The 25,964-nt window shown below is 38.7% G+C and overlaps 1 protein-coding gene and 1 long non-coding RNA gene across 2 annotated transcripts in view; one reads left to right on the top strand and one right to left on the bottom strand.

Moving 5' to 3' along the window:
• The first annotated feature begins 7,293 nt into the window (after positions 1 to 7,293).
• The window catches only part of YWHAG (tyrosine 3-monooxygenase/tryptophan 5-monooxygenase activation protein gamma), a 23,084-nt gene continuing 4,413 nt past the window's right edge, over positions 7,294 to 25,964 (top strand). Inside the window, exon 1 of the mRNA XM_007425918.4 lies at positions 7,294 to 7,736. Coding sequence (XP_007425980.1) covers positions 7,650 to 7,736 — 87 coding nt within the window. The 5' untranslated portion in view covers positions 7,294 to 7,649. The remainder of the gene's footprint in view (positions 7,737 to 25,964) is intronic.
• LOC148214383 (uncharacterized) overlaps positions 23,998 to 25,964 on the bottom strand; it is a 19,644-nt gene continuing 17,677 nt past the window's right edge. Inside the window, exon 3 of the long non-coding RNA XR_015798164.1 lies at positions 23,998 to 24,547. This is a non-coding gene — a long non-coding RNA (uncharacterized LOC148214383). The remainder of the gene's footprint in view (positions 24,548 to 25,964) is intronic.

The following is a 25,964-nucleotide window of genomic DNA, read 5'->3' as shown; positions in this document are numbered from 1 at the left end:
GCAGGTTGCCATTTTGGTATCAATGTGGTTTGTGGAAGACACCACTGATTGTGAGGGATCTACGAAACTGAGGCTGTGAATCACTTTTCTAATTGTGCTCCCTTAACAGCCAGTGGCTTTTAAGAAGAATGCTTTCTTGGCTCTTTTCACTAAGAAGCTTTTAGCTGAAGATGCTGGGGATTGAACCAGTGACTTGCAAACAAAGCATGTACTCTTCTAAGCCCCAGTTTGAAAGAATTAAAAAATAGATCCAGTTTGAAGTTTCATAGAATGTGTGTTTTAATGTATCTGTGCCAGCCTTTGAGCTCCAGGATGATTGACTATTTTAATGTATATTTGTTACAGTTAGGAGAAAGTGGGTAAGAAGTAAATTTCTAAGTCTGAAGCATCAGGTGCCCACCCTACTCTGAGTATTATTGAAAATTTAAGCGGTAGCTCCAAGCCACCGTGGAGCTTGTGAGATTACAGCTGTCCACTGCCACCAAGAGCTGTCAGGACTGTCAAATTCTAGCCATGCCCAGCAACTCTAAGCAAAGCATTGTTGTAGATCCTTCACCACTTTTAGCTCCAATACTGGAGGACACCACATTCTAACATGGACTTTTAATGAAATCCTGGATTTCCTCCACATCATTACTGAAAGCCATTATCACGTATGGCGGGCTACTTGAAGCCACTAATGTTATGAGGATACCAAGGAACAGGAGAAGCATCAGGTCTTAATCTGGACCAAGCAGAGAGAAAAGGACAGATGGAGCTTCTGATTCCTATAAAATGAGTCACTGTCAGTAGGTTAGTTTCCTGCCACCTCTCTCATGGGCAGGCTTGTAAGCAGGCCTTCAAGCTTGGAGCTACCCCTGGTACCAAGTGAGTTTATTGTATGTTTGCTTTCTATCTCTGAGGGCTGTTGGTATGTTCAGAGGTGATGGATTGCCTGATGTTTCCTTGGGGTTAATCTTGGCCTTCCTGCTTTCCATTTGTACATTTTATCTATAGTCTTTGAATATTGCTATCAAGTTCTTAGAAATGTACTACCATAATAACAGGGTAGAACAGAATGTGGAAATCAGAGAAAATGGGACAAAAATGGGCAATTAAAATGGCTTAAGAGGTATTCCACATATAGCTGAGTGGCAGCTGAGATAAATTGCGAGGTGGTAAAAATGTAGACCATTTTTCTAGAGACATATCTTCCAGTGTTTGTTCTCCAGCTGTGTTCATGTGTTGGGCTAGTTGTGAATACTAAATGTCGAGATTTTCTAGATCATACTCTGCATACAATCTCCAAATAATATTGTGCACATCAGCCAAAGATGACACACATAGGACTCCTGTAAGAGTAAGGAAGATGACCTTGACAGAGATATACAGGGGCTGTTGCCTTAGTAAAAGGGCTGAAGCGTTTTTTCAGAACATCCAGATAACATTTGGAAGCAGCTCAGACAGATGTCTCCCTACTTTACTGAACTATAAGGAGGAGGAGGACGTACAACACAATCAGACTTGTAATACTCTGTTATAATAACCAATCTCAATAAAAGTAGTTTTAGCCTTCCTGTGGAGTTGATTTTCTGCATCTAGTGGGGCTGACAGATTTGCATCCCTGGGAAAAGATCCTGATTGCCTACAGACATTTTATTTTCCTACTTATATATTGCCTTCCACAGAAATATTAAAGGATGACTAGCAATGGTGTTAAAGCAGCTAGCGATGTATCAATAAAAGAATAACGATCAACAAAAACAATATTAACAGAGCAAGCATTGCTACAAGCCACAACATTGGGCCCTAGGAAATTATGAATACACGAGAAAACACATAAATCTTAACCCAGTGCTAACCTGTCAAAGAGATTGCTATCAGGTATCCTTCTTGAATTAGGGTATTCCTCATCCAAGGAGCAAAACCTCAATGTTGTATCTTTGTTCAATAAACTTCTACTGAAGGAACAATGAAAAAGTTCTCTTTCAAACAGGTAGGCTTCTAATTCCAGATCCTAAACATGTGGAACTTCCTTCAGACTGACATCAAGTGAGTTTTAGCTAAGGGGACAGAGCTGATTGCACATCTGTATCTCAGATAGTGCTAAACTCACATGAATGTCATAAGAAGTCTTCATTGCTTTATTTCAGATGTCTTCTTTGTCATGCTTGCAGTAACCTGATGACAGTATTTTCCATCAAGATCTCCGTATAGTACAGTGTTGTCCAAACTTGGCCGCTTTAAGATGAGTGGACTTCAAGTGTTGACCTTAGAGCTTGGGACTAGCAAGGTTTTCAGATTCCTATGTGGCTTCTTTATATAAGCCTACCTTCTTCATCTTCAGACACCCTTCTTAGAGTCACTTTAGCCTTTTAATATGGTAAATAATGATTAGAAAATGGCAACAAAAATTCCCATTTCTTGAAACCTTTTTGCTTGGAAGACATGATAAAAAAAGCTGGAATAAAAAAAGTAGACTTTACATTCATGGCTCATTCATCTCCTCTCTGTCATCATGGCAAACCTTTTCAGTGAACATGCAAGTGGATTAAGTTTCCTGGTTAGTGGATGTGAAAGTTAGCTTAAGCTCCTTGGTCACTCCGCAATACTTAAGTGCCCACTAATGACAACTCTGACAGATGTGTATTTGGTATTTCTACTCTGAATATGAAATAATGTAGAGATGTTTTAAGAAACATCTTTCTACTGCAGGCAAAGCAACAGCAGTAATATATTTAATTAACACATGTGAATTTTTTCTGGCTGCAGCTTTATATATTGCTCCATTGTCTGGGTTATCATGCTGTTTTTCCCTGTTTGCTGACTGTGGTGCGGTTGAGATGTGGACTGCACTGATTTCTGTGGGCCAGATGCGTTGTATTGTTTTTTTTTTTTATCCATACTCAATTGTTACCGATTCTGCGGCGACTGCCTGGACGAGTCCCTGCAGTTTTCAAGGCAAGGTGTTTCGGAAGTGGTTTGCCATGGCCTCCTTCCTAGAGCAGAGCCCAGCTGGCGAGTACAGGAGGCGGGGCTTCCGTTGCTTCGCGCCTTTTTTGGGCATGCACGGCTTCTGTGCTACTGGCAACTGCACCGCCAGCATTTTTCCTCCCACCGGGGTGAGAGTCCCCATTTATCTACTCACGTAAGTTTTCGAGCTGCTGGGTTGACAGGAACTGGGGAGGAAGCAGGAGCTCACTCTGCTGTGCGGAGCTGGGCTCGAACCACTGAAGTGTCGACCATTTCTGGCCGGCAAATTTCAGCGTCATTAAGCCGCTACGCCACCGCGTCCCCTTGTATTGTTTGGTGACCTGCAATCACAATAAGTAGATCTCAGATGACGAACATATTTTGTACTATTATCACATTTCCTTAAAGAAATCTCCCCTCCTTCTTTCCTTTCTTCCTTCCTCAGCACCTCCCCCCACCTTTCCTATCCAGCAGAATCTGAGGACAAGAGATCTACACGGATCTTTTGAGTTGTCCACTGTTGTCTTAGAGAAACAAACTGTTTTGTGCGGACTCCAGTTTTGGTATTTTATCCAGTAGGCATACCATATTTGAGCTGTGCAAATCCGGATGACCACTAGATGGCAGAAAGGAGACAAAGAATAATCATACTCTATGCTGCCATCTAGTGGGCATCTAGATTTGTGCAGCAGATATGCGATGCCCCCTACATTCATGTATCCTTATTGTTAAATGCTGAAATAAAACAAGAGAGAAATCTAAGATCTGAGACAAGAGTTGGAGGTTTCAGATCCTTACGACTTTATTTTATCCTAGTTTGCCATAATTAAATAGTGGTGACAAGAAGCCCACATATCATGTAAAGCAGGAGTAACTTTTATAACTTCCCCTCTTGTCTCATAGCATTATTATTCCTTCATATTAATGGACTAATCTAGTTCAAATGAGATCTGAATTAAATATCTAAAATCCATCATACTAGCAGCATTATGAACTCTTGTTCAGCAGTACAGTTTCAATTTACTTTTCTTTGTTTGTTTGCTTTGTCATTTTGTTATATTCATTTTTTGAAATCTACTTTTAGCTGCCCCCTCCAGTGCTGAAGCACTGGATATATAAAAGTGAGCACAGAAATAATTTTTTGCATGTAGTGAGGCAAGAACAAACCATTAGAAAAATTGTTTGTAAAGACAGAATGTAATTAAAGTGTTGGAATATGAGCTTCATATAGATCTGTGTGTGTGTGTGCGGGTGCATGAATTTGCAGCTTACATTTTTGCCCTGTAAAGAAGAAAAATAAATGTGACAGAAAGAATGATCATTAGAAGATTTGAAATTAATCTCTGTTTCCAGTTCTATTGCCTACAAGTTAAAGTGTATTTGTTAGCCTGTATTTCTCATTTCTCTTTTAGATCACCATGATGAAAAACATCATGTAGAAAAACAACTGTTTAGTTTAAATTATGTAATTATACAATAATGCTATATATTTGAATTATTAATGTATCTGAATAGCAACCAGTTTGGTATACCAGCTAGTGTTGGGCAGGAGGCCTTTCCCCTGTGCTGAACTGAAATGTTTTCCATCCATCCTTCAATTGGCAGAAAACTACATACTGTATACAGCAGTGTTTCTCAACCTGGGCCACTTGAACAAGTGTGGACTTCAACTCCCAGAATTCCCCAGCCAGCATGGCTGGCTAGGGAATTCTGAGAGTTGAAGTCCACACATCTTCAAGTGACCAAGGTTGAGAAACACCGGTATACGGTATTCACCTGACATTTTGCTACCCTCATTGCTGACTCCCATCCTGTCTCTTTTGCCTCTGTTTCCAGAAACCAACAGTCACCTGAGTTCCCTCCAATGGATGTCAGAATTTAGCAAACTGCCTTTGGATGGAAGCAGAATAAGGATGAACATGCTACTTTAATGGTTCTTCCTCACAGTCAAGTTAAAATGCTATCCACCAGTTGCTGGCAATCCCTATCCTGCCACGTGCATGATGTTGCTAAAGGGTCTTGTTCTTATTTACTGAGCGCAGGGCAAGCAAAAAATATCACTAGCCAATGAGAAAATATCCAGCAACCATTCTCCTTAAACTCAAGCTAGGACAGGGGCCAGAGCTCAAGCTGGGGATAAGGGAGTATTGGCTGCTGGCTAAACCAGCAAGTTTGGCCATCTGTTAAAATTTGCTCTGGTTTTGCATAAGTATTTTATTTGGGTGCATTCAAAATTTGGTCTCTTGGACAGAGTTTTAGTGCTATTTCAGAAGAGCACTAAACCTGTGTTCAAAATCAAAACAAATGATAGGTGCAGGGAAAGTTGTCATGATGACTTTCTCCCTACTGCTTCATAGATGGTTGCAAAAATCTGCTTGATCAGTAGATGATAGTAAAGAGATAAAGAAAGCAAACCCATCTGGATTTTTTGCAATCTAAACATAGGAGTCCTAGTTATATTCTCCTTGTTCTCTCTTCAAAGTGGTCAAGGTGATACTAACCTGCCCCACCACCTATTCTGTGATCACAACAATCCTGCAGGACGGTTTGAGCTGGCAGAGAATTACTGTCTTTCCCTAATACCTAGCCTAGGGTTAATAAAACACAATTGCTGTGCTCACATAATATACAATGCTATAATAAATCATATCATAGAGCTAGGGGGATCTCCTGGGGGGAGGCGGTGTGTCAAAAAATCAAAATGACAGTTGCATCCGCATGATTGAAACCCTACCCCTCTTTATGTACATTATGTGCATTGCATGTATGTAAAAAGGTGGCACCACTTCAGTTGTGTTGTCAAGAAAGCCCTCTTGACTCTTCTGACCCCCACTTCCACCCCATGGATACCTCCATGTAGGGACACCAGTCCTGGAGTGTCCAAATCTGGACAACCACTGAGTGGAAGAAAAAAAAAATTCAGAAAAATTCTTTACTGCCATCTGATATTTCTTTGGATTGTTGTGGTCCAGCTATGGCTGTTGTATTCATTCAACTTATTCCCAGCCCATGTAGGCTTAATGAGTCCTTTGCTGAATTAGTACTAGAGCTTTTCCTCATTTTTATCTCATTATGGCAAAACATGTCCTGGCCACCTCTTTTTTATGCTGTGCCCTCATGACATTACTATTATCTGATCCTGAACCAGTAACCAAGGCAGCCTTAAGTTGCCCTTACATGTACTGAAGTTAGTGTTTCCCTCTTATCCTGACACAGATTTTGCCATGAATACAATCTCATGTGCTTCACCAAACATTCCGCTGCTTTAATAATGTTATAATCCTAATTACTGCAGTTGCAGCATTGCAAGAAGATATAAGTTCATATTAATCAGGTCAATGTGACTTTAAAACATTCTAACAATATTGTAAAATATTGTCCTGTACTGACTCATTATGTGCCATCAAGTCAGTGTCAACCTCCAAGTGACCACAGAGATTTTCTACATGACGATCTGTCCCTACCCTGGTCCTTCAGATTTTCCAATGGTGCACCCATCACCATTGTGACTGAGTTCATCTACCTTGCTGATTGTCCTTGTCTTCTCTTTCCTTCCACCTTTCCCCACATTTATAGACTTCTCCAGAGAGTTGGGTCTTCACATAATGTGTCCCAGGTAGGATAATTTGAGCCTGGTCATTTGTCCCTCGAGTGAGAACTCTGAGTTGATTTGTTTGATGACCCATCGGTTTGTTTTCTTGGCTGTCCACGTATTCTCAGGAGTCTTCTCCAACACAAAGTTCAAAAGGATCAATACCCTTCCTATCCTGCTTCTTCAAAGTCCAACTTTCACTTCCATAGAGCATCACAAAGAAAACCACTGCCTACGCAATTCTGATCTTTTCAGGTACAGACACATCACTGCATCTGAGTATTTCTTCCAAGGCGTTTAAGTTGGTGTTGGCCCTTAGGGACCACATACATTTTCTCCATGATGATCTATCCCTAACCTGGTCCTTCAGGTGAAGAGGAAGATCCTACCTATCACTTCAGCATCTTCATTATCAATTCTAATGTGCTGCATTAGAATGAATTAATTTTTTCCCCTTCATCCAAGAGATTGCAAAGCACCAAGCACAAGCGTTGCTCTCTGGAAAATGGGTATTTCTCATCTGAGGCAGCCTTCTCCCTGATCATACCGAGTTCCCCCCTCAAACTACAACTCCCATGATGCTTTGCATGGTTGCGTCACCCAGGAGTAGCCCGGCCGTCGTGTGCAGTTTTGGCGCCCGTGCGCATTTCTCTTTTCTTTAGGAGGCTAAGGAGGCGGGGCTCTAAAAGGGGCGCGGGTAGGAGGAAAGAGGAGGGGCCTTGGCGGGGCTAGAGGATCCCCGAGAGGCAAAGAGGCGCATGCGCATACCTCTTGGGTGCAGCCACCACTGCTACTACAGCTGCCGCCTTCTCCGTCGCCGCTGCCGTAAGAGCAGTAGCGGCGCGAGCGTGAAGGGGAAAAGAGGCGAGTTGTCTCGCGCTCTGGGAGCAACACCGTTGAGCCGCCCGCCTCGCGCGCGACCCAGCTTCGGCCGGCCGGCCGACCGACCGACCAACCAATCGCCTGCCCTCTGGCTTCTTTTTGGTTTTGTTTCTGTGTTTCTCTCTCTCTCCTCTTCAGTCTCTCTCTCTCTAGCCTCGGTCGGGAGCAGAACAAAAATATTTAAGGAAGCAAAACCTCCCTGCCTCTGAAAAGTCCTGTAAAGATGGTCGACCGCGAGCAGCTGGTGCAGAAAGCCCGGCTGGCAGAGCAAGCCGAGAGATACGACGACATGGCGGCTGCCATGAAGAACGTAAGTCGCCCTTTTCTGCCCTCTCTTTCCCCGCCATAGCGTCAATAAAAGGGCCCTCCCGCCTCCCCCTTTTGAAGGAAAATTGTCCTTTGGGGGCTTATGTCTGGTGACTCTTCTTTGAAATAGGAGGGAAAATAATCTCCATTTTTCTCTCCCAACATATATGAGGAGGAGAAATAATTTTAAAAAGTGACAATAGGCTTTCCCTCTCCCCTCCATTTGTGTGAGGAAATACGCTGACGCTTTGATGAAATAAATGTTAAAGAGAAGAAATAATTACAGTACTGTTATTACTGTTATTTTCTCTCCGTGAATGACTTGGGTAGGATTTTTATTTTTGCGGGGAATAGGTTTTGTTTTTTTAAACGAGGATGGGGATAAAATGCACTTTATTCAAAGAAAGGAAAGGGAGGGATTGCCAAGAAAAAGCTTTTTTTTCCTGTACCTTCTCACCTGTCTTCTCCCCAAAAGGAATAGGAAAAAGTGGACCCTCAAAATGGTGTTAATAGTCTTTTCCTTCACGCTAATTTATGAATGTGTTTCACTTTGAAGCCCACTCGCTATAGTGGCTGTAGAAAATGTCCTTCTCATGATGAATCATCGTTTTTGGAGGGCGGGGGAGGGATTGGCAGTTATTAGATTTGGAGAAATTTATGATAGGGATACAGTACATTAAGGTTTTCTACACTCAACTTTCTATGCACTCTGTGTGTGTGTACATGCATACATGCACGCAAATACCCTTGTCTCATACAGAAAATACTTTGGGGCTGAGGTACTGTAGTTTCTTATGTCACTTTTAAATCATGGAAATGGCTTCAAGGAGCAAAGACTGCTCTCTTCTCTTCCTGGCTCTGCCACGCCTAGAGAAAAAAACCTCCTTTCTTCCTGCATGTGTCTAAAGGAAATTACCCTTCCTTGGGGCACATCTCATTCTTAACACCCCCATCCCATCTAAATCTCTTCTGTCTTGGCATGCAACCTTATTTTCTGCTGTATCTGTGTTTTTGTATATCTTTATAAAGTACTTGAAATAACACATTACTAATACTGGATAAGTGAGAATGAGAGAATCTTATTTCTTACAAACTTTCAGAGCAAATGCCCCACCCTGCTTAAGAGAAGGAAGGAGAGAAACATGTTCCTTTCTGTGCTGGAAAGGGAGCATACTTTTTCTGTCTCTCAGACTGAAATGTTCACCTTTTTCCATTCATATCTACAGAAGGGATTTTTTCTTTTTCTCTTCTAGAGGGGAATATCTCTCCCAGAATATAAATGTCTCCTCCATGCTGAAGAAATCTCTCTTCCCTTTAAGAAAAAAATGGAGTACTCTGCCTTTACTGTTGGTCATATTATGCAATGTAATCTTTGGAAGTTCAAAGGCTAATTGCTCCATTTTAGAGAAAAGTGACCTTCTTTGAAATAATTGAATAATATTTGGTTCTTCTTAACAGGCATTTTCAAATGCAGTTTTCAGCTTAAGGTAGTATTTTCTCTCCTTGTTCCATAAAGTTGTTAGTGTGTCACAGGCAGCATTTACACTGAACCTTTATGTTTTAACTATGTTACTTTATAATATTAGTTGTAACCACCTTCCTTTACAATTTTTGCTTGCTCCTGGGTAGAGTGATGAAGCTGTTCTGTTTTGCCTCATCATTGGGCCTAGTTAAAATAGTCTCTTTCCTGCATTGAAGAAGGGGGGGGGATTTTTGTGCTACTTATGTTTCAGTACTTCCGAGGGTAAGCTGTACTACTGCCCCTCCCTTTGTGTCACCATATTGCAGAAATATGAGTAATCCTATGTTCTCCTGAGAGGACATAACTAGTGATATGGATGTTCTGTCTTTTTTCCCCCCCTTTTGCTCCCCCTCTCTAGTGCTTGGGCGGTGCCACTCCCTAGTAGTCTTTCCCAGTAATTCAGCTAGTATACCCACCCCCTAACTCCCACAGGCAGCCCCACCCACAATCAGCAACCACCACATCCCTTAATCTGCTTCATGACAGACAGTGAGCTAAGGTTGTGATTTTGATCAGAAAAAGCATATTCTTCCTGAATTGCAAATGTTTAAACACCTCAGTTTTCCATCCAACGCTCTTTGAGGGAGGGGGATTTTGGGTAAGATATTATAGGGAGAAATCTCAATTGAAAATTATATTTGTACATTAATTAGTGCATAATTTCTTTCTTGGGCTATTTTTTTTTCTATCCGCTATAGTGCATCCTTTTCTTGAGCTTCTGATGAGAGTGTTTTTTCCTTTTGTGGTATAATCTTCATCTTTATATAGGCTGTCTTTTCAAAAGTGCTTATTTGAAGATTTGTTCAGAATTAAGCTAAGATGGATTAATTTTGGTATAGGTAATAGGTCACTGGAACAGAGTTCTTAAATGCTACAAATTGGAGGAGTTTATTTCATATCTTTTTACAATCCAATAAATAAAAAAGAAATTTTTGATCTGATTTTGCAAACAAAGCAATCGTGGGAGGCAGTATCAAGTCATTCCAGAAGATTCTGCATTTGTCATATTGCAGAGAGGCTAGACTGGGTGGAGAGAGGGAGGGAGGGGTTGCTTTAAAGGGGAGAACAGTTCTTTATATTTGCCTTGTTAGTCAGGTCTGAGCCTTTAAGAGAAGCCAGCATGGCCTCTCTCTCTCTGATGAATAGCGAATACTGATCTAGAATTGTCGCAGTCTGCCTAGGATGCTGCTTTTTATCTTATTGCACCATTTTGTCCTAACATTGTGTGTGTTAAGGAAATGGAACTGCCAGAGCTTTTTTGAGAACGGAGGAAGATTCAGCTAGCAATATAAATGGGATGGAGATCAGTATATGGCATAGTGGTACTCTGTGAATATTAGGCAGCCCATTTCTGCAATGTGGCTTGATGCCAATTAGTGCACATTGAGTAATCTCACTTAGAGCAGCTGAATGCAAGTGTTCAATCTTGTGTTTTACTCTCTCTCTCTATATATATATGTAATATTTTCTGACTCCTTGATGCCTGATTTCTCCAGTAGCTTTCCAATTTTCTTTTGAGTGTTTCCTGTGTTTTCCTTAAGTATCTCTTAACAATAATTTTGTGTTACAAGTCTACTCTTTGTGTAAAATAGTAATGGAAATGTAATCTCTTCCAAACAGCAGCCCACTGTATTACAGCATCTCTTCAACAGTTAGCATCTAAATCTTTGAATGTCTCTGCTTGTTGCCCTCTATTAAGGCTAAGGCAAAAAAAAAAGAGCTATTATACTCAGAAATGACATTGCAAACCTAGTAGCCAAATCTCACATCACTCTGCCCCATTCCAGCTGTGTGCAAGACTTATGACCTCGTACTGATTTCCCATTGTAAGAGAATGATGTCACATAACAATAGAGGCTGCAGTGCACCCAGGTGGTGACTGTGTACATACAGCATTTTGTCTCAGGTAATGCAGAAATAGAATTAGAATTAAAATGGTACACACAACCAAATACGTTCTAGGATTCTTAGACTGCATCCTAAATGTGGTTTGTGGTTCATCTCTTAATTAACCTAGTAAACTGATACCTGTAGTAGGGTACATTGAAGGCTGACAAAAGAGATACTGGTGGTGGAGGCATGCCAGTATCATTAAGTTGTTCCTTAAGTGTAAAAAGAGGTCTGCTGCATCAGATCAATGGCTAGCATTCTGTTTCTCATGATGGCCAGCCAGACTAAGCAGGACATGAAGACAGTAGTGCATTCTTTTCTTTCAAAGCATGTGGCAAAGGTATACTGCCTCTAGTTTTAGAGGTAAAATATAGCTGCTGTAGTGTGTAAACCTTAAAACCCTTATTTGTTGTGGATCAATATTCATTTGCTGATTGTTCTACATGTAGCATGCGCATAAGAGAGCACACTGTCCTACAGATCCTTGCTGCATCTGCACTTGGGTGAGCTTGAAGGCTATCTGTTAAAATAACCTGCTGTAATGAGAAGACTCCATGCAGGTAAAGTCTAACAGGATGTGCTGAGAGCATCTCTGAAATGGATGCTTCAACATGGAACTCATGGATCAACTTCATAGCTATTATCCAGCAGCTTATTGTAGTATGCCTAGATCAATAACCATTACTTATAATGAAGATGGAGCCCTCTTACAATCTGTTTGAAGATAAAGTGCTTGCCAGTTTTCAGTTCATAGGAACTGCATGGTGCCTGGATATTTTTATGCAACAGTTTTGGACCCCTGATTTACTTCATCATCTACTTCATCTTTATCATTATTTTGAGTTAATTCACAATTCATGTAAAAGGACATGGTAAGCTAAATAGTATGTGATTCTATTTTTTAGCATCTATCTGTAACTACTGGGCCTTCTGGAACTTGAAAATTGTGTATCTTAATTCAGCCTTGAATGTTCTTAGTTAACAAAACTTAAAATCACTAGATATGTGTTAAGGCATTACACAATTATCTTGAAGACTTATGGGAAACTACTAACAAGTAATTTTCTGTTTCCCTTCTTTAGAATGGGAAGTACCTTGTAACCCTTTTTGAATGTTTCTCTGTATCTAAGGGTCCAAAACTTAATAATAGCATTAGGGCAAAGTGTGGTGTTACAGGTGACCTTTAATGTACCATTTACTGAAAAGGCTATCGCTGTATAAAGATAGATTAGAAATCTGCCCTTTGCAACTACAGTGTTTCTGTTAGCACCGGAGCTATCACATAGTAAATGGTGAGCTCTAGCTGTTTGATTAGTATTTAGATATTGTCATAATGATAATTCTCTATCACGGTGAGATGGTTTCTGACTTGAAAACTGTTAAATTTAATTGAAGGATATGGAGGAAGTCAACTGTTATGGAACTCAAGGGTAGCAGGTAGGAGCTCAAGGGTAGCAGGTAGGAGCAAGAGGTAATGCTCTTCTTATGTCATTTTTCACCTGCCCCCAAATACATCCGATAGTGTGTATGTGGGTGGCTCATTGGTGTCTACCTGGCCAGATAATGTTTCCTTCATATGAAAAAACCAATAGTGATGGACTTTGAGATTGAACTCCTGGATTGTCTGTCACTGAGTTAATGCATAATAGATAATGTTAGAAGAAAGATGTAAACTCTGATGAAAATCTAAGTTGCAAAATCAAATTGATTTTTATATGGCTTTTAAAAGGGCATCAGTTTAATTATTGAGCTCTCTTCTTAGAAGCTAAGCTCAGCACATAGCTGAGAGATTTTGGCTCTAAGGAATTAAATAAACAAGGTGTATAGTTATTGTTTTTTAGTGTTGCATGATACTTAATAACTTTGCATGTGGGTATTTTCTTAGAATAATTATATTGTGTGCTGTATGCCATTAAACCATTATTTAGTATTAGTTGCCTTAAATATAAAAATTTGTTAATCAAGGTATAGTGCAGTCCTATGCATTTTGCTCAGAAGTAAGCTTTATTGAGTTCAGTATTTTCTTCCAGTTTCTGGTAAGTATGTAAGATTACATCCTTAATTTTCTGATTGCTTCCTTGTTTCTAAAGAATAATAAATACTAACTCTGTGTTCTTTTTCTTATAGTAAGAACAAGTGTTCCATTTGGTGGGAGAAATAGCTTTAAATTATGCTGTACAAGATCAGTTGAAATTGGCATTTGCAGCCTGTGTGATGCTGTGGCTATATAATTGTGTCTAGTCTATTACTGGCACTTGGTGTAGAGAACCCTGTTTATGGTAGTCAATGCTAAATAAGCTAGTATTCCGCTTCTTTCACACTATGAAACATTGCTTGTCTAACTTGTACACCTCAGGTGTCTGGACCTGTATTGTAGATGTGTAGTATTGTGGTACTCCAGTTTGAAGATAATAGAGTCATCCACACTTCAGACAAGGTTTGGAGCTAGGGAAACTCACCTTTTGCCTATGTTTAATCTTCTGCTATTTTGCCATCCTCTCAAAATCTCAAGAGGAAGAAGAAAAGTGTCTTCTGCTAATGTGATAACTCAGGAATTCCAAGCTGAATAAGCTGGCTTGTACATAGTTGCCATATGTCTGCCTGAAAGTGAGAGATGTCAAAATGTAGAAGCCTTAAATGTTACTGTTTGCTCCCTAGAACCCTGTATGGTTTAGGGTTTTTTAATGGAAGAAAATCATTTTTACTTCTAGAACCTTCTTCAATTTGCATCTCTTTCTGCTTTTTTCCTGAGTGGCATACTGCAGCGATGTAAGACTTTAGTTTTTCAGCTTATGATGAATAGTGTGCTGTAGGGATGTGAACAAAATGGAAACTCTCTTTTTTTTTTAAAACCCCAAACAAACCATTGCTTTCTGGAAGTTGTGCTCAACCATTTTGGATCAGCAAAAACAAAAACTAGAACATTTTTCTTGTTTCAGGCTTCAACTGAAACAACATCGCCAAATTATGGGGCAAGTAGGGCAAGGCTCGTGTGAGTTGCCCCATCTCTTCTCCCCTGTGTGGCCTTTCTACTGGCTACCTACCCCTCAGTCATCCCAGCGCTTGACTTCCCTTCCCTTCCTTGTCCATCAGTTGCCACCAATGTCCCAGCGTGTTATATTTCTCTGGCCTTCCCACCCTGATTTTCCTAGCACCTTTCAGCCCCTCATTTCCCTTGCTGCTGCTGCTGCTGCTGCATACACCACCTGGAAAACCTCTCAGCCTTGGCTTTTTCCCCACTTTGAGTTCCCCCTCCACTTCTACTTGGAAAAACTGCATTTTGTACAGTATTGGGAATAAAATGTTCTATTTCATTCCATATATGGACCAACAGATCAAAAACATACATGTTTCAGTTTGGGCATGGACCACCCAAATCCCACTGTTACATGCATGGAACATTTTCCATGTCCCTTGTGTGTTGCAACAAGGCAGACTCCTCAGTTCCCAAATGAGAATGGCTAAGACTTCTTGATATTGTCAGATGATCTTCATCCAACAGAAATCTATGCTCAGTCACACATTAATGTCCAATGACTGGTAAATGAGATATATAACATAGTTTTGTATAATGTTTCAATTTTTTAAAATTCAGAACTTAGATTATAGGTTTATTGTTTACTGATGTATGCATAACCATGTAAATAGTTGATAGAAGGTGCTATCAAAACAAGAATAACTGGGTTTTAGAATTGGCTTGTATTCTGGAAGTGATATCATCTCTTAAAATGTAGCCATGTCTACTTAGGTAATGACAGACTTTTTGAACAGCTGACTCTGAGGCAGCTGCCGGGGTACTGAATTAAGTGCAGATACCTGAAATTTGCCCAGTTATGGAGATACAGCTTAGCTTTCAATTAAGGTTCAGATTTGCTCAAAGCTAGTCAATTACTAGGTGAATATTTATCAGTTGCAAATATTTTAGGTCATTAAATGTGAGGACTTTGGTGGGAACATTCCCCTTCTGTCTCCATAGTAACAGTACTGCGTAGGTTACAGCTTGAACAGAATATGTTGCTGCATTTCCTCTTTACCTCTCTTCCATCACAGCACATCTTTTTCTTCAGTACTTGCTGAAGATGTGAGTTTTTCAGCAAATGTTCCTATGCAAATTATTCAAATTAGAATGTTCATCTCAGTATTCATAGTCTGCACTAGTATTTGGGTTGCATTACTAGATATGAAAAAATTAAGTTAGTTTATTTTAGAAGGTTTGAATATTGCTTTTAAAGAAACTTAAAGAGTTTTTGATATGGGAGGGAAAATGTATATTTTGTGGAATATTGGAAATGGTGTTATCCATTTGGAAATAAAATATTCAACTGCAGTATACTATTAATGTCTTAATTTTTTACATGCTCACCTGAAAAGCGAAAGTTACACAATTCTGAAATGAGCAACCTTGCCTAGAAGTGGAAAAAATTCCATAGAAAACTTTGACTTTCCAGAAATTTCTGGCCCACATTTCTAGGTGCTCATGTGTGTTGTATCTGTTTTCTTTATTCCAGAAGCATTCTGCCTTTTTGTCTATTGGGTAGACTAGAGTGGGAAAAATGGTGCGTTTTTGACCCATGGCTACTTGTTTATACTTTTACTAAAGCTGGTAAGAATTTATAAACAACCTAGGGAGAAATGTTTTCAGTAGCATGGGGCTCAGTTATCCTTTGCTAATAACTGTTCCACTCCAATAATAAATACTTTGGAGCTTTTACAAAATCCTTCTGAGTTAGGGAAACTGTTTTCTATTTCCTGTGATTTCACTATAGCTAAAATACTCTACATGAAGCAAAGCTGTTTCAACTGAGCCAAAATTTAAAAAAAGAAATTGCATCTGCTTTGGTCCCATGGCATTGTAGAGATGATTCTGCCTGTCTCCATAGAGAAACTATGTGGCACCTTTGTATGGCTTGTGCATTAACATTATTGTATAATTCTTATGGTTTGATAGATTGCTGATCATACTGTTCTTGCACCCACCATCCACTCTGATTGTGTGATGAATAAGAGGCATCACTTCCATAAAATACTTGAGGATTTTAGAACAGCATAATGTGCAGTGTAACCTTCTGGTGAAGGAAAGATCCTGGAAAGGTAGTCTCATAATGCTAAAAAGTCATAGTCAACTCTGCATATTAGTACTTGTACAAATAAGTTGTCATTAGCCGGTAGTCTTCGAATCTTAAGATTGTTGCACAGTTTGCTAATCATACATGGAAGATGTCTTCCAATAAACTTCCAATGAAAGTTTGGAAAATTTTCCAATTTTTAAATAGTATTAAAAATAATGCTATACTAAATTCAGATATTTGAAACAGTTATATCCACTTTTTAGTTGAAACTTAGGAGCTTGAGGTATTTATAATCTATATTGTAAAGCCAATAATGTTGTATTATAATGATGCAACATTTAGAAATGGTTGCTGAATTTCCTATAACATGAAAGGATTAGGCAGGTAGGAATGCCTAATTGCTGTTAGTGGAGCTGCATAGATCCTACAATGGATGGGAACAACTATGAAGGCATAAGAGGACATTTGTAAAAAAATAACTGAATAAGCAATGGTTGGATCTGACTTACGATGTTCAGAGTATATTCTTTAGGATATAGTGCCCTCTTTTACGCTTACTGATGAGTGAACCATAAGTGAAATTTCTAGGTTCTCTGCCTTTATGAAAAAAATAAGCACTTCTTGTGGGTAAACTGAATTTTATAAGCACAGTTTTTCCAAGGATATCCATTAATTTAGTACCTTTATGAAACTACATAAGAAATGGAAGTCTTTCTGCGGAAGAAGAGTGATAGTAGAAAATGATCCTCTACATTATTAGGTCTAGAAAAGGAATATGCAGAATATTGAATAGGCAGCTGGCTAACAGAAGCAAGTGAAGTTAGGAAAAAGGTAGGAACAATGGTGATGGAATAGATCAGAGGGAACAGGGAAAAGTTAGGTGTAGAGAAATGTTGGGGGATAACACCCAGAAAAGGGGAACTGCACACAATTTGAAACACTAGAAACCTGAATATTGTATGACGTACATTTGACTGTAGCTCTTCAGTGTGCATAAATAAAGGTGCACCAGCATATCCCACTTGATTAAATTGGTCTGCATAATAAGAGCAAGTAAGGATGAGCAAAAGAAGGTATGGATGAGCAAGTATGAAACTTCCTTGGTGAAAGATTGAGAGAATAAAAGCTAATGCTATATTAAAAAAAACACTTAATTCTTAACTCGGCTCAGGACGTGGCACATGAAGAGCACATATTGAGGAGCATGATCTCAAATGCTTGCTATTCAGTGGCATATTGAAATTGTACTCCAAAACAGACAAAAACCCTGCTTCCAAATAAGTATTTCTATGTTTAGGGCACTGAGTTTTATTTCTTACACCAGCTTCAAAACATGTTTCAAGGGAAGATGAATTTCATGTACATTATGCTTTCGTGGCTGGTAATCGAGTAAAAAAAGCATATTGTGATACTGGTAGACTGGGTACCCCTTTCTTAATTTAAAAAGTATTGAGAAAAGGCTAGAGTGGTTCAGTAGGCCCAATGAATTTTTCAGCTAATAGACAAACTAAAAGAATGCCTGTCAATTTATTATCACTTTTCTATTTTTAAAAATATTTTGTGTTTCACATTATTCAATCTTTCATAAATCTGAGAAATATTCTTGCTATCATTTTTCTGGAAAATGATATTTCACCATACAGCAACACTCAGAGCTTTCCATGAAGTCATATAACAATCTGAGGAAGGTTGGTAGATGAGATATTATGAAATGTAAGGTATGATTTCCTAGGGCAGTGAAGCAGTACCTAAGTTTAGATAACTAACTGACTGCATAATGAAATCTTGCTGGATGGGGACTTGGTACAGCCTTTAGAATTAGTATGTACCGTCATAACAGAATACAAGAGCCAAGGCATCTCACAAATGACTCAACCTCCAAAACATGCATATCAGGCTCCACTAATAACCTGGCCCTAATGCCTGAGGGAAAAGCCAGGTTTTCATGGCCTTCCCAAAGGCTAGAATGATTGGGGCCATCCAGATCTCAGGGAGGAGGCTGTTCCATCAGGCAGGTGCAGAGACAGAAGACGTATCTCCTGGGTCCTGCAAGATGGCTCTCTTTCACAGAAGGGATCTAGAGCATGCCCTATCAGATTTGGTGGGACAGGAAGAAACTGTTGGAGACAGGTAGTCCCACAAGTAATCTTTTGCCTTTGTAAATGGCTTAGATTTTTTAAAATGTCAATGTTCCTAGGCAATGTACTAATTATTTTTTTACATTATTTTTTCTTGGCTTCCAAATATTTTGTGTAATTTATTTATTATATAATGCAGTGCATTGGAATTGAACCATTTTCTCTCAAGGGCCAGTAACCCAGATTAAAAAGAATAATTGGGGTCTGCATTCTGTGGGAAGCAGAACCAACTGAATTTGGTGATGATGGTGAAGCTACAATTCAGTAGATATTTTTTCCTGCAGGAAGAAAGTTTCAGTTCAGCATTTTTTTTCACTAAAATCTCAAAAGGGTAAAGAGATCCTTTACCCTGGGTCTCTTGTCATTGTCAGAATAGACACTGCAAGATGGATGAGTAGTGATCTGTTGTAATATGACAATTAATGGGAGGAAGCTGCTCCAGCATTGCAGTACAGTGTCCCAAATTAAATCAGCTGCTCTTCAGTCTAATTGTAACATAATTTGTTCAGAGTAATTTGTTCTTTAGTATTTGTATTGGTCTTGTGTAAAGATGCCCACCAAATGTGGGGGTGGAGTACAAGTTCCAGTGAGCCAGAAGTATGGTAATTGGTCCAACATATCCAGGGATCAACATAGAGTAGTATGAAAGTAATTAGGGATTGTCACTTGATAAGCGAGATCAGTTTTTTCAATTATATGACCTTTGCCAAAGCTTAGCGACATAATCTATAGTGGAATTACTGATCCTTAAAAGTTCCCTTAAAACTGATGTCTCATCTTAAAAGTTCCCTTTTTTTTGGTTAAGAGTAAATATGCTGTTATCAGTAAAGATAATGAGAAACAGTATTTCTAGGAAAGCTGAATCCTTTAATCAAGTAAAGCTCCTAAAAGTGAAGGTGTACTTTAGGCAAGAATAAGACATGTTCTGATTAAAGGGGAATTTTTGGTCGTGAGAACATGAATTAGAATGATGAAAGAAAAATGGCAGCAGTAAATGCTAATTATTGTAAAATCCTCCTTTTCAGGGCATATTGTAATAATCAAAGCTCTGCCTCTCCTCTGATATGTGCAAGTGCATCATTCTGTTGCCAAGGAATTTTATGCTTGCCTGCTTCATGATGGTTAACTAGTTGTGGAAATATTTTCCTTTTGATTCTTTTGCAGCTTAGCAGACTAGAATGGCACACTGCAGCCTACAGTACTGAAATTTAGATGAAGTTATGCAATAACTAATAAAACTGAGGCTGTAATTATCTTGCATCCAGATTATGTAGGTATTATATACCCTGGTATTGAACATTTGGGGAGAAGTTCAGAAGGCTTTAACTGTTATATTTCCAGCTGAAAACAATATGGAATATAAACTGAATATAGATAATCAACATACTTTACTAGTATTGATCTGCAACTAAATCATTATACTCCAGAAAGTCATATTGTGAAACTTCTATAAGATGAGGGCATTATGAAAAAACAACTAATAAAGAACATGTAATTATAATGCTAATTTCTATTAATGTCAGGGTGAAATGGCCACTCAGAGACTTACAGTATCTTATGAAAATTATGATAAAGCATGCCAAAAATATAAATTATGTTAAGCAATAGATAATCTAGAAAGAGAAAAATGGAAAATCTGTTAGAAGGACAGTGCCCGCTGGAATAATTATTTTCAGTAACCACTTAAAACCAATAAAGCCATTGTTTCATAACCTGGGTCCACAAATCAAACATTTGTCAGAAGTGTCACTGAAAGCAAGTGAAGCTGCTTATCACTGAAAAACATTTTCCTACCTCATATATTGCCCTCTCTTCAGTTGGTGCCTGCAGATTGGTGCAATATAATTCAATTCCACTCCAGTCCCTCCAGTATTTTCAGAATGTGTTCAAAAGTGCAGCAAAGCAATGGTTCCTGTACTTGTTCTGGAAATGCTTCCAAAGCTCCAGACTTCTTTCTTGCATAATCTTGGTTTGGGTTCACTGAGCATCTTAACAGAACTAGACAAGGCCTGATACAATAGAGTAGCAGTGCTGTTTGAAGCAAAACCATGGACATATTGGCTTGTTCACAGCATAATTATAAAATACAACTTACCGAAACATGAAAAGAATGTAGATGTGGAATCATTAACTCTTGAGAGGTGGCGTGTAAGGAACACTGGTACTGTAATCTATCAGGAGAGAAACTTTCTGAAAAATGGGAAATCCCTTTAAATGTATTGCCCAGATTATATGTGTTAGCCTATAAAGACAAATTTTAGTTTAAAGGAAGAACTAGAATTATGAAATACATGAAATAACCATACCAAAATTATAATTTTAAGTCTTTTAACAGTTCTAAGCCATTTTACTGGTATATTAAAAAAAATAGGACAGGGAATGGAATTTTAATAATTTCTCTCAGTGGCAGCATTGCATTTTGGAATTAAATACCTATTTTTGAGGCATTTCTTTGCCCCAGTCATGCTTACTGTGGAGCTGTGAATGATCCACAACAACTCTGTAGATTGAAAGCTTGTGTAGCAAAAGAAGCCAGTCATATAAAGTTTCCCATTGTAGTAATACTTGAAATTGCAACTTGAGTTCCTCCCGAGATAATTAAGATGGTGAGACTTTGTCTCTATTTTATCTTTTCAAGCTCAACTACTGTATGAGGTAATTTAGACTATTGAGATATTATCTTCTGCTCCTTAATCCTGGAAATTTTCAGCAGGATGTACTATTGTCCGAAACACAATTCTATTAAGAGCTTAGTATCAGTATAGGACACAACTAAATACAGTAGGGGATTTGCTGGACATGGGAAATCAGACTCAGTGAGAGTCCAGGATTCATGTGTTTTGGCTAGTGGACAAGCTAACCACATAAAAGGTGACACTGTCTCTTGTCTCTCCAGAATTCAGGACATGACAGTTCCTTTCCTAATTATTATAGCTAATGTATCCATGTTGTGCTTATGTGAACAAAGTTTCTAATTATCTGGATATATTTTTTTAAAGGATCTTATTACAGAATTCTGAGAGATACTTAATGGATTTGGGCAAGACAAAAGGAAGTCACCAATAATTTTGGAGAATCACAATTTGGTGGAAATGAAGGGGGTAGGGGTTGGAGCCTGTGAACCAGCAAATGGGGGAGGGGGAAGGGGAGTAAGGAAAACATTTAGGTTAGAGGTACTTTCTCAGGTCTACTGGTTTGGTGTTGCGATCTTAGGGAAGTTACTAATGTACCCAATGTGTAGAAGCTGCCTGTTGCTTGGCATGGCAATTTGTGTTATGTATGTGACTCTCTGTGTGTATGGGAAGGAGGTATAGTCTTCAGATAGGCAGCACGTGTTGTGTACAACTTTCAAAGTGAATACAAGAAGAGGGTAGCAAGGTGCATACATATGTTCAGCTCTACTATTTTACTTTCAGAGAGATTTAAACCATCTGTGTTTTAAGAGTTTAGACCATTGTATTAGAATTAGTAGGTAGGATGTATTTTTTTTCCTAATTTCATTTTGGGATATCATATTTGATGCACCTGCATTCTTAAATTATTACTAGATAATCTCAAGTTTTATTCAAAGCAGTTATAGGGCACATGCAGAAATGTTCAAAAGTTTGAGACTTTTTTTCTTAAGAGTTCTTTAAAGATTTTGGCCAGAGAACAAGAACACCTACTGAAGTGAAGGTGCTGAATCTCTAGAAAGGTTCTCTGAACCCACTTGGCTAGGCTGAGGAAAGTTAGTGGGCAGAATGCCTCAGCAGGTGGCAGCACCTAGCCAGCTTTGATTTCAGAAGAGGATTGGCCTGTCTGGGAATTGTAGGGCTGTTAGCTAGCCTGGGAAGTCAATCAAGGTAGGGAAAGCATGCAGAGATAGTTTCTGGAATTATTTCCAACCACGTAATAGTAGCTCTGCTGAAAGTCACATGACCAGAAGAGAGGAAGGCTTAGAGTGGAGAAATCAGCAATATTCCAAACCATTGCCCAACTACATCTTTCTTAGGAATGCATCAGGATTGTTTGGGAGGAATTGTTTACTCTGAAACCTCTAGATTTTTAACTGAATATTTCTTTTGTTGACTTCTCCACCTACACAGAATTTGGTCCCATTCTGTTCAGTTTTTCAAGTTATCCTGTTGACAGAGTCCTAATCCTTTAACATAACTTCTTAACGTTCTGCTGGGTTAGAAAGAATAAAAACACAGTGGAAGAAGGCAGGATAAATCTCTGCCATAAATCAAGAATCAAGCTCGACGTGAGAGTGTCTTTACTTTAGGGTGCAGTATGCAAGTAATCTAATGCTTCCTGAAATTAGAAACCCCTTTTGAAGGGGACTAAATAACGGTATCTCTACACTAGTGATGACCTAGCAAGAGCTATTAAACTATAACTGACGTGCCAGATATAGCCATTTCCTGTCTGCTTCCACAGCTTAGCACATTGAATGTTGAGATTTGGAGCATATATCCTCATTGAAAAATCAGCAATTCCGTTTATTATTATGCTGCTGTGAAAGAAAAGTAGCAGTACTCTCCTTTCTGATTTTTTTTGCCAAGTGAACTTTTAAATAATGGGAAAATCCCAGTTGCACTGCTGCAGAATAGTATTAATTTTCTAGAAACTTTGGTTTATAGAATTACACAGTAATTTCTAGATGTGTCTGTCCATATTTAGCCTCAAATACACATTCTTGCATCAGCTGTAGTTCAGTGACGTTACAGCAGCAGTATGTTGCTTAATATTATAATTTTAATATAAATGTGCATGAGCCTTGGATTCATCTCCCACTCTTCCTCCTGGGACAGACAGGTGACAGGAGATGTTTGTTTTGGCTACTAGTTATTTGTGGAATTGCAGGATAAGAAATAATATAAACTATTTCTTCATTTTGTCTAACAGCTGATACAGATGGAGCTACTAACAGGAGATCAGGGATGGGCATACTTCAGGCTTGGCTTTTTTTTTTTCTTGTGAGAATCACAAGATTCAGCATTTGGAGCCCAATGGAAAAGATTGACATTGAAAACAAAGCACAACTCTACTATTAGTATGCCAGAACTGAATGCAGTGTACAGTTTTTCCAAGAAAGATCCATTCTCAATTAGTCCAAACTTGTTTCAGCAGTATAGTTTGAGGTAAATACAACTCAGCTGTTCCTCTTGCTATTGAATGGTTAGAAGTCAGCTGTTCCTCTTATTGTTGAACAGTTAAAAAGTTGTGTATCTACTACATGTCACACATATCAACCTGCTCATTCTGACCTAGGAGAATCCTGATAAATGAGACTTACTATCCATAATCAAAGTTACCTACTTACTGAAGATTATGCTTTGAAATCAAGTAGTCTTTGATGGTTGTTTCGAATAACACTTATTGAAGTAGCCAATGAATTAAAGTTCTTGTTGCTATTTAAAAATTAAATGTCATGAGTGTCCTTGGTCCTCTGTTACTATGCAAGATTGTAAGCAGAATAGTAGGCCCCGAGAAACATTTGCTTATGATGAGGATTTTGTTCCCTAGCAACAACAATGTATCTAAATTGTGGGGAAAACTGGCCACTGCAGAGAGCAGTAGCAGTCAGAAAATACAAAACAGTGTAGTGTTGAATGTCTTCCATCCATAAATGCTTAACAACTAAGGATATATACCCTATTTGAGTACCAGCCTTCCTGAGTATCTAATATGAAATGAATTATAAATACAATAGCAGTGGTAAAAGCATGCAATAGGATCAGCAGAAGACAATGCATATCTAGAAAGAAACTCCCATCTCTTTGTATTAAAGTTGCATTCATGTCAATTTAGTTTCATTGACATACATACCTTACATAAATGAAGTTAGTAAGACATGTCCGTTCCAGCCTGTTTCCAATGGTGGAATTCCACTTGGGTTAGACTTTTATGATTCTCAAAAGAAAAATACTGGATTGTACAGTCCATTTTACTTGACTCCAGCTTGTGAAACTGTTCTATAACATTTGGCTATTGAAACACAGAAAATTGATGTAGCTTCAAAGTTGAACTGTTTTATTATGAAGACTGCACACTTTGGTGGTAAGAAAAGCAGCATCTTCAGTTATATCACTACAATGTTGGAACAGAAGCAATAGAAAAATCTGATGTTTATAATTTCTGCAGTCTGGAGCCTTACAGCATTAACATTTTGCTGCTGATGGAGAAGACCAGATGTTCTGGAAATCAGCTTTGCCTGCCAATAAATGTACACGTTGTATGTTAAGTTACATGTCAGGCGTAGTAATTTGTAGCACTTAATAGCAGTAGTTGGGAGGAAGGATAAATGTATTCACCCTTAACGTGGAGTTGCTTCGAAAATTTGGCAGGATTGTTGTATTCTTGCAAGTAGAATACTAATATCTCCAATATTTGATTTACAACCTTAAATAAATGGTATTTGTGTACCCATTGATCATGCTGGCCAAGGCTGATATGGTTCCAAATAGTTGGAGAATTCTTGGGAGAGGCTGGTCTAGCCATCTTTTTCAAGCTACGAATAAAGTTAAGATTACATAGGCAACCGAAGCTTTTTTCAGCACAGAACTTTGCACAAGCTTACCACTAGGATTTTGATGGTGCTTAACTCCTGTTTTACCTAAATTTCTAATATTCTGCAAATAAGGAACACTGGTTGTTTCTTTTTTAAACAAACAGATCTTGTCTACAGTTACATGTAAATTTATCACTTGTAGCATATAATACTACAGTGTCTAACTGGGGCAGCTGCCTCAGGAGTGCTTCTGTGCTAGGACATGCTTCAGGTCTGCTCTGATCTTTTGTATTGTTCCAGAAGATCAGGAGTCTGTGGATTTGTCATAAATTAGAAGGATTACTTGATATACTGTACAACACTGCCCACCTAAGGTATATATCCCTTTCCAAGTTTGCAAACTACTAAGATGTCATGTTTACTTCTCAGCAGATACCAAATCTCAGGAAAATTGCCAAGAGACAGCATCTTCTTATAAAGCATGGTTAGGGCCTTATAACTAAAATCAGCTTAACAAGCCTTAAATAGCCTTCTGGTGTATTTTATAAAACAAATTCTAAAAAATTAAATATTCTGTGGCCTAAAATATAGAAATGCTGTGTAGGGGGCAGAATGGCATTCTTAAATATGATACCATTTGCCTTGCCGTCACTGAGATCCTATCTTGATGCTCTTGCTGGAGGCTCCCCACGCCTGCCTCTGCTGAGTCTGGCTCTGATTAGGGATATTAGGGAAAGTATATACAACCTTGAAGTTCTGGTGCCAAGTTATTGATGTTTCTGATTAAAATTAAATTAAAATTAAAATGAGAGCCAGTTTGGTGTAGTGATTAAGGTGTTGGCCTAGAAACCAGGAGACTCTGAGTTCTAATGTCGCCTTAGGCATGAAAAACTGGCTGGGTGACTTTGGGCCAGTCACACACTCTCAGCCCAAGTCACCTCACAGGACTGTTGTGGGGAAAATAGGAGGAAGGAGTATTAGGTATGTTGGCCACCTTGAGTTATTTATAAAAATAATATAGGCGGGATAGAAAATCTAAAAAAAAAAAAACTTCTTCTATAAGCAGTCTAAAATTGCTTAATGCATTAGAAAGTGATAGCTCTACTTGCGCATATAGCTT

Source organism: Python bivittatus, unplaced genomic scaffold (genome assembly GCF_059951505.1).
Source record: "Python bivittatus isolate LINGU-HERP-01145 unplaced genomic scaffold, Pbiv_v1 ctg000690_np1212, whole genome shotgun sequence".
Taxonomy (NCBI): Eukaryota; Metazoa; Chordata; class Lepidosauria; order Squamata; family Pythonidae; genus Python; species Python bivittatus.
Note: the sequence above shows the minus strand (reverse complement) of the source record. Positions and strands in the feature narration are given on the sequence as shown.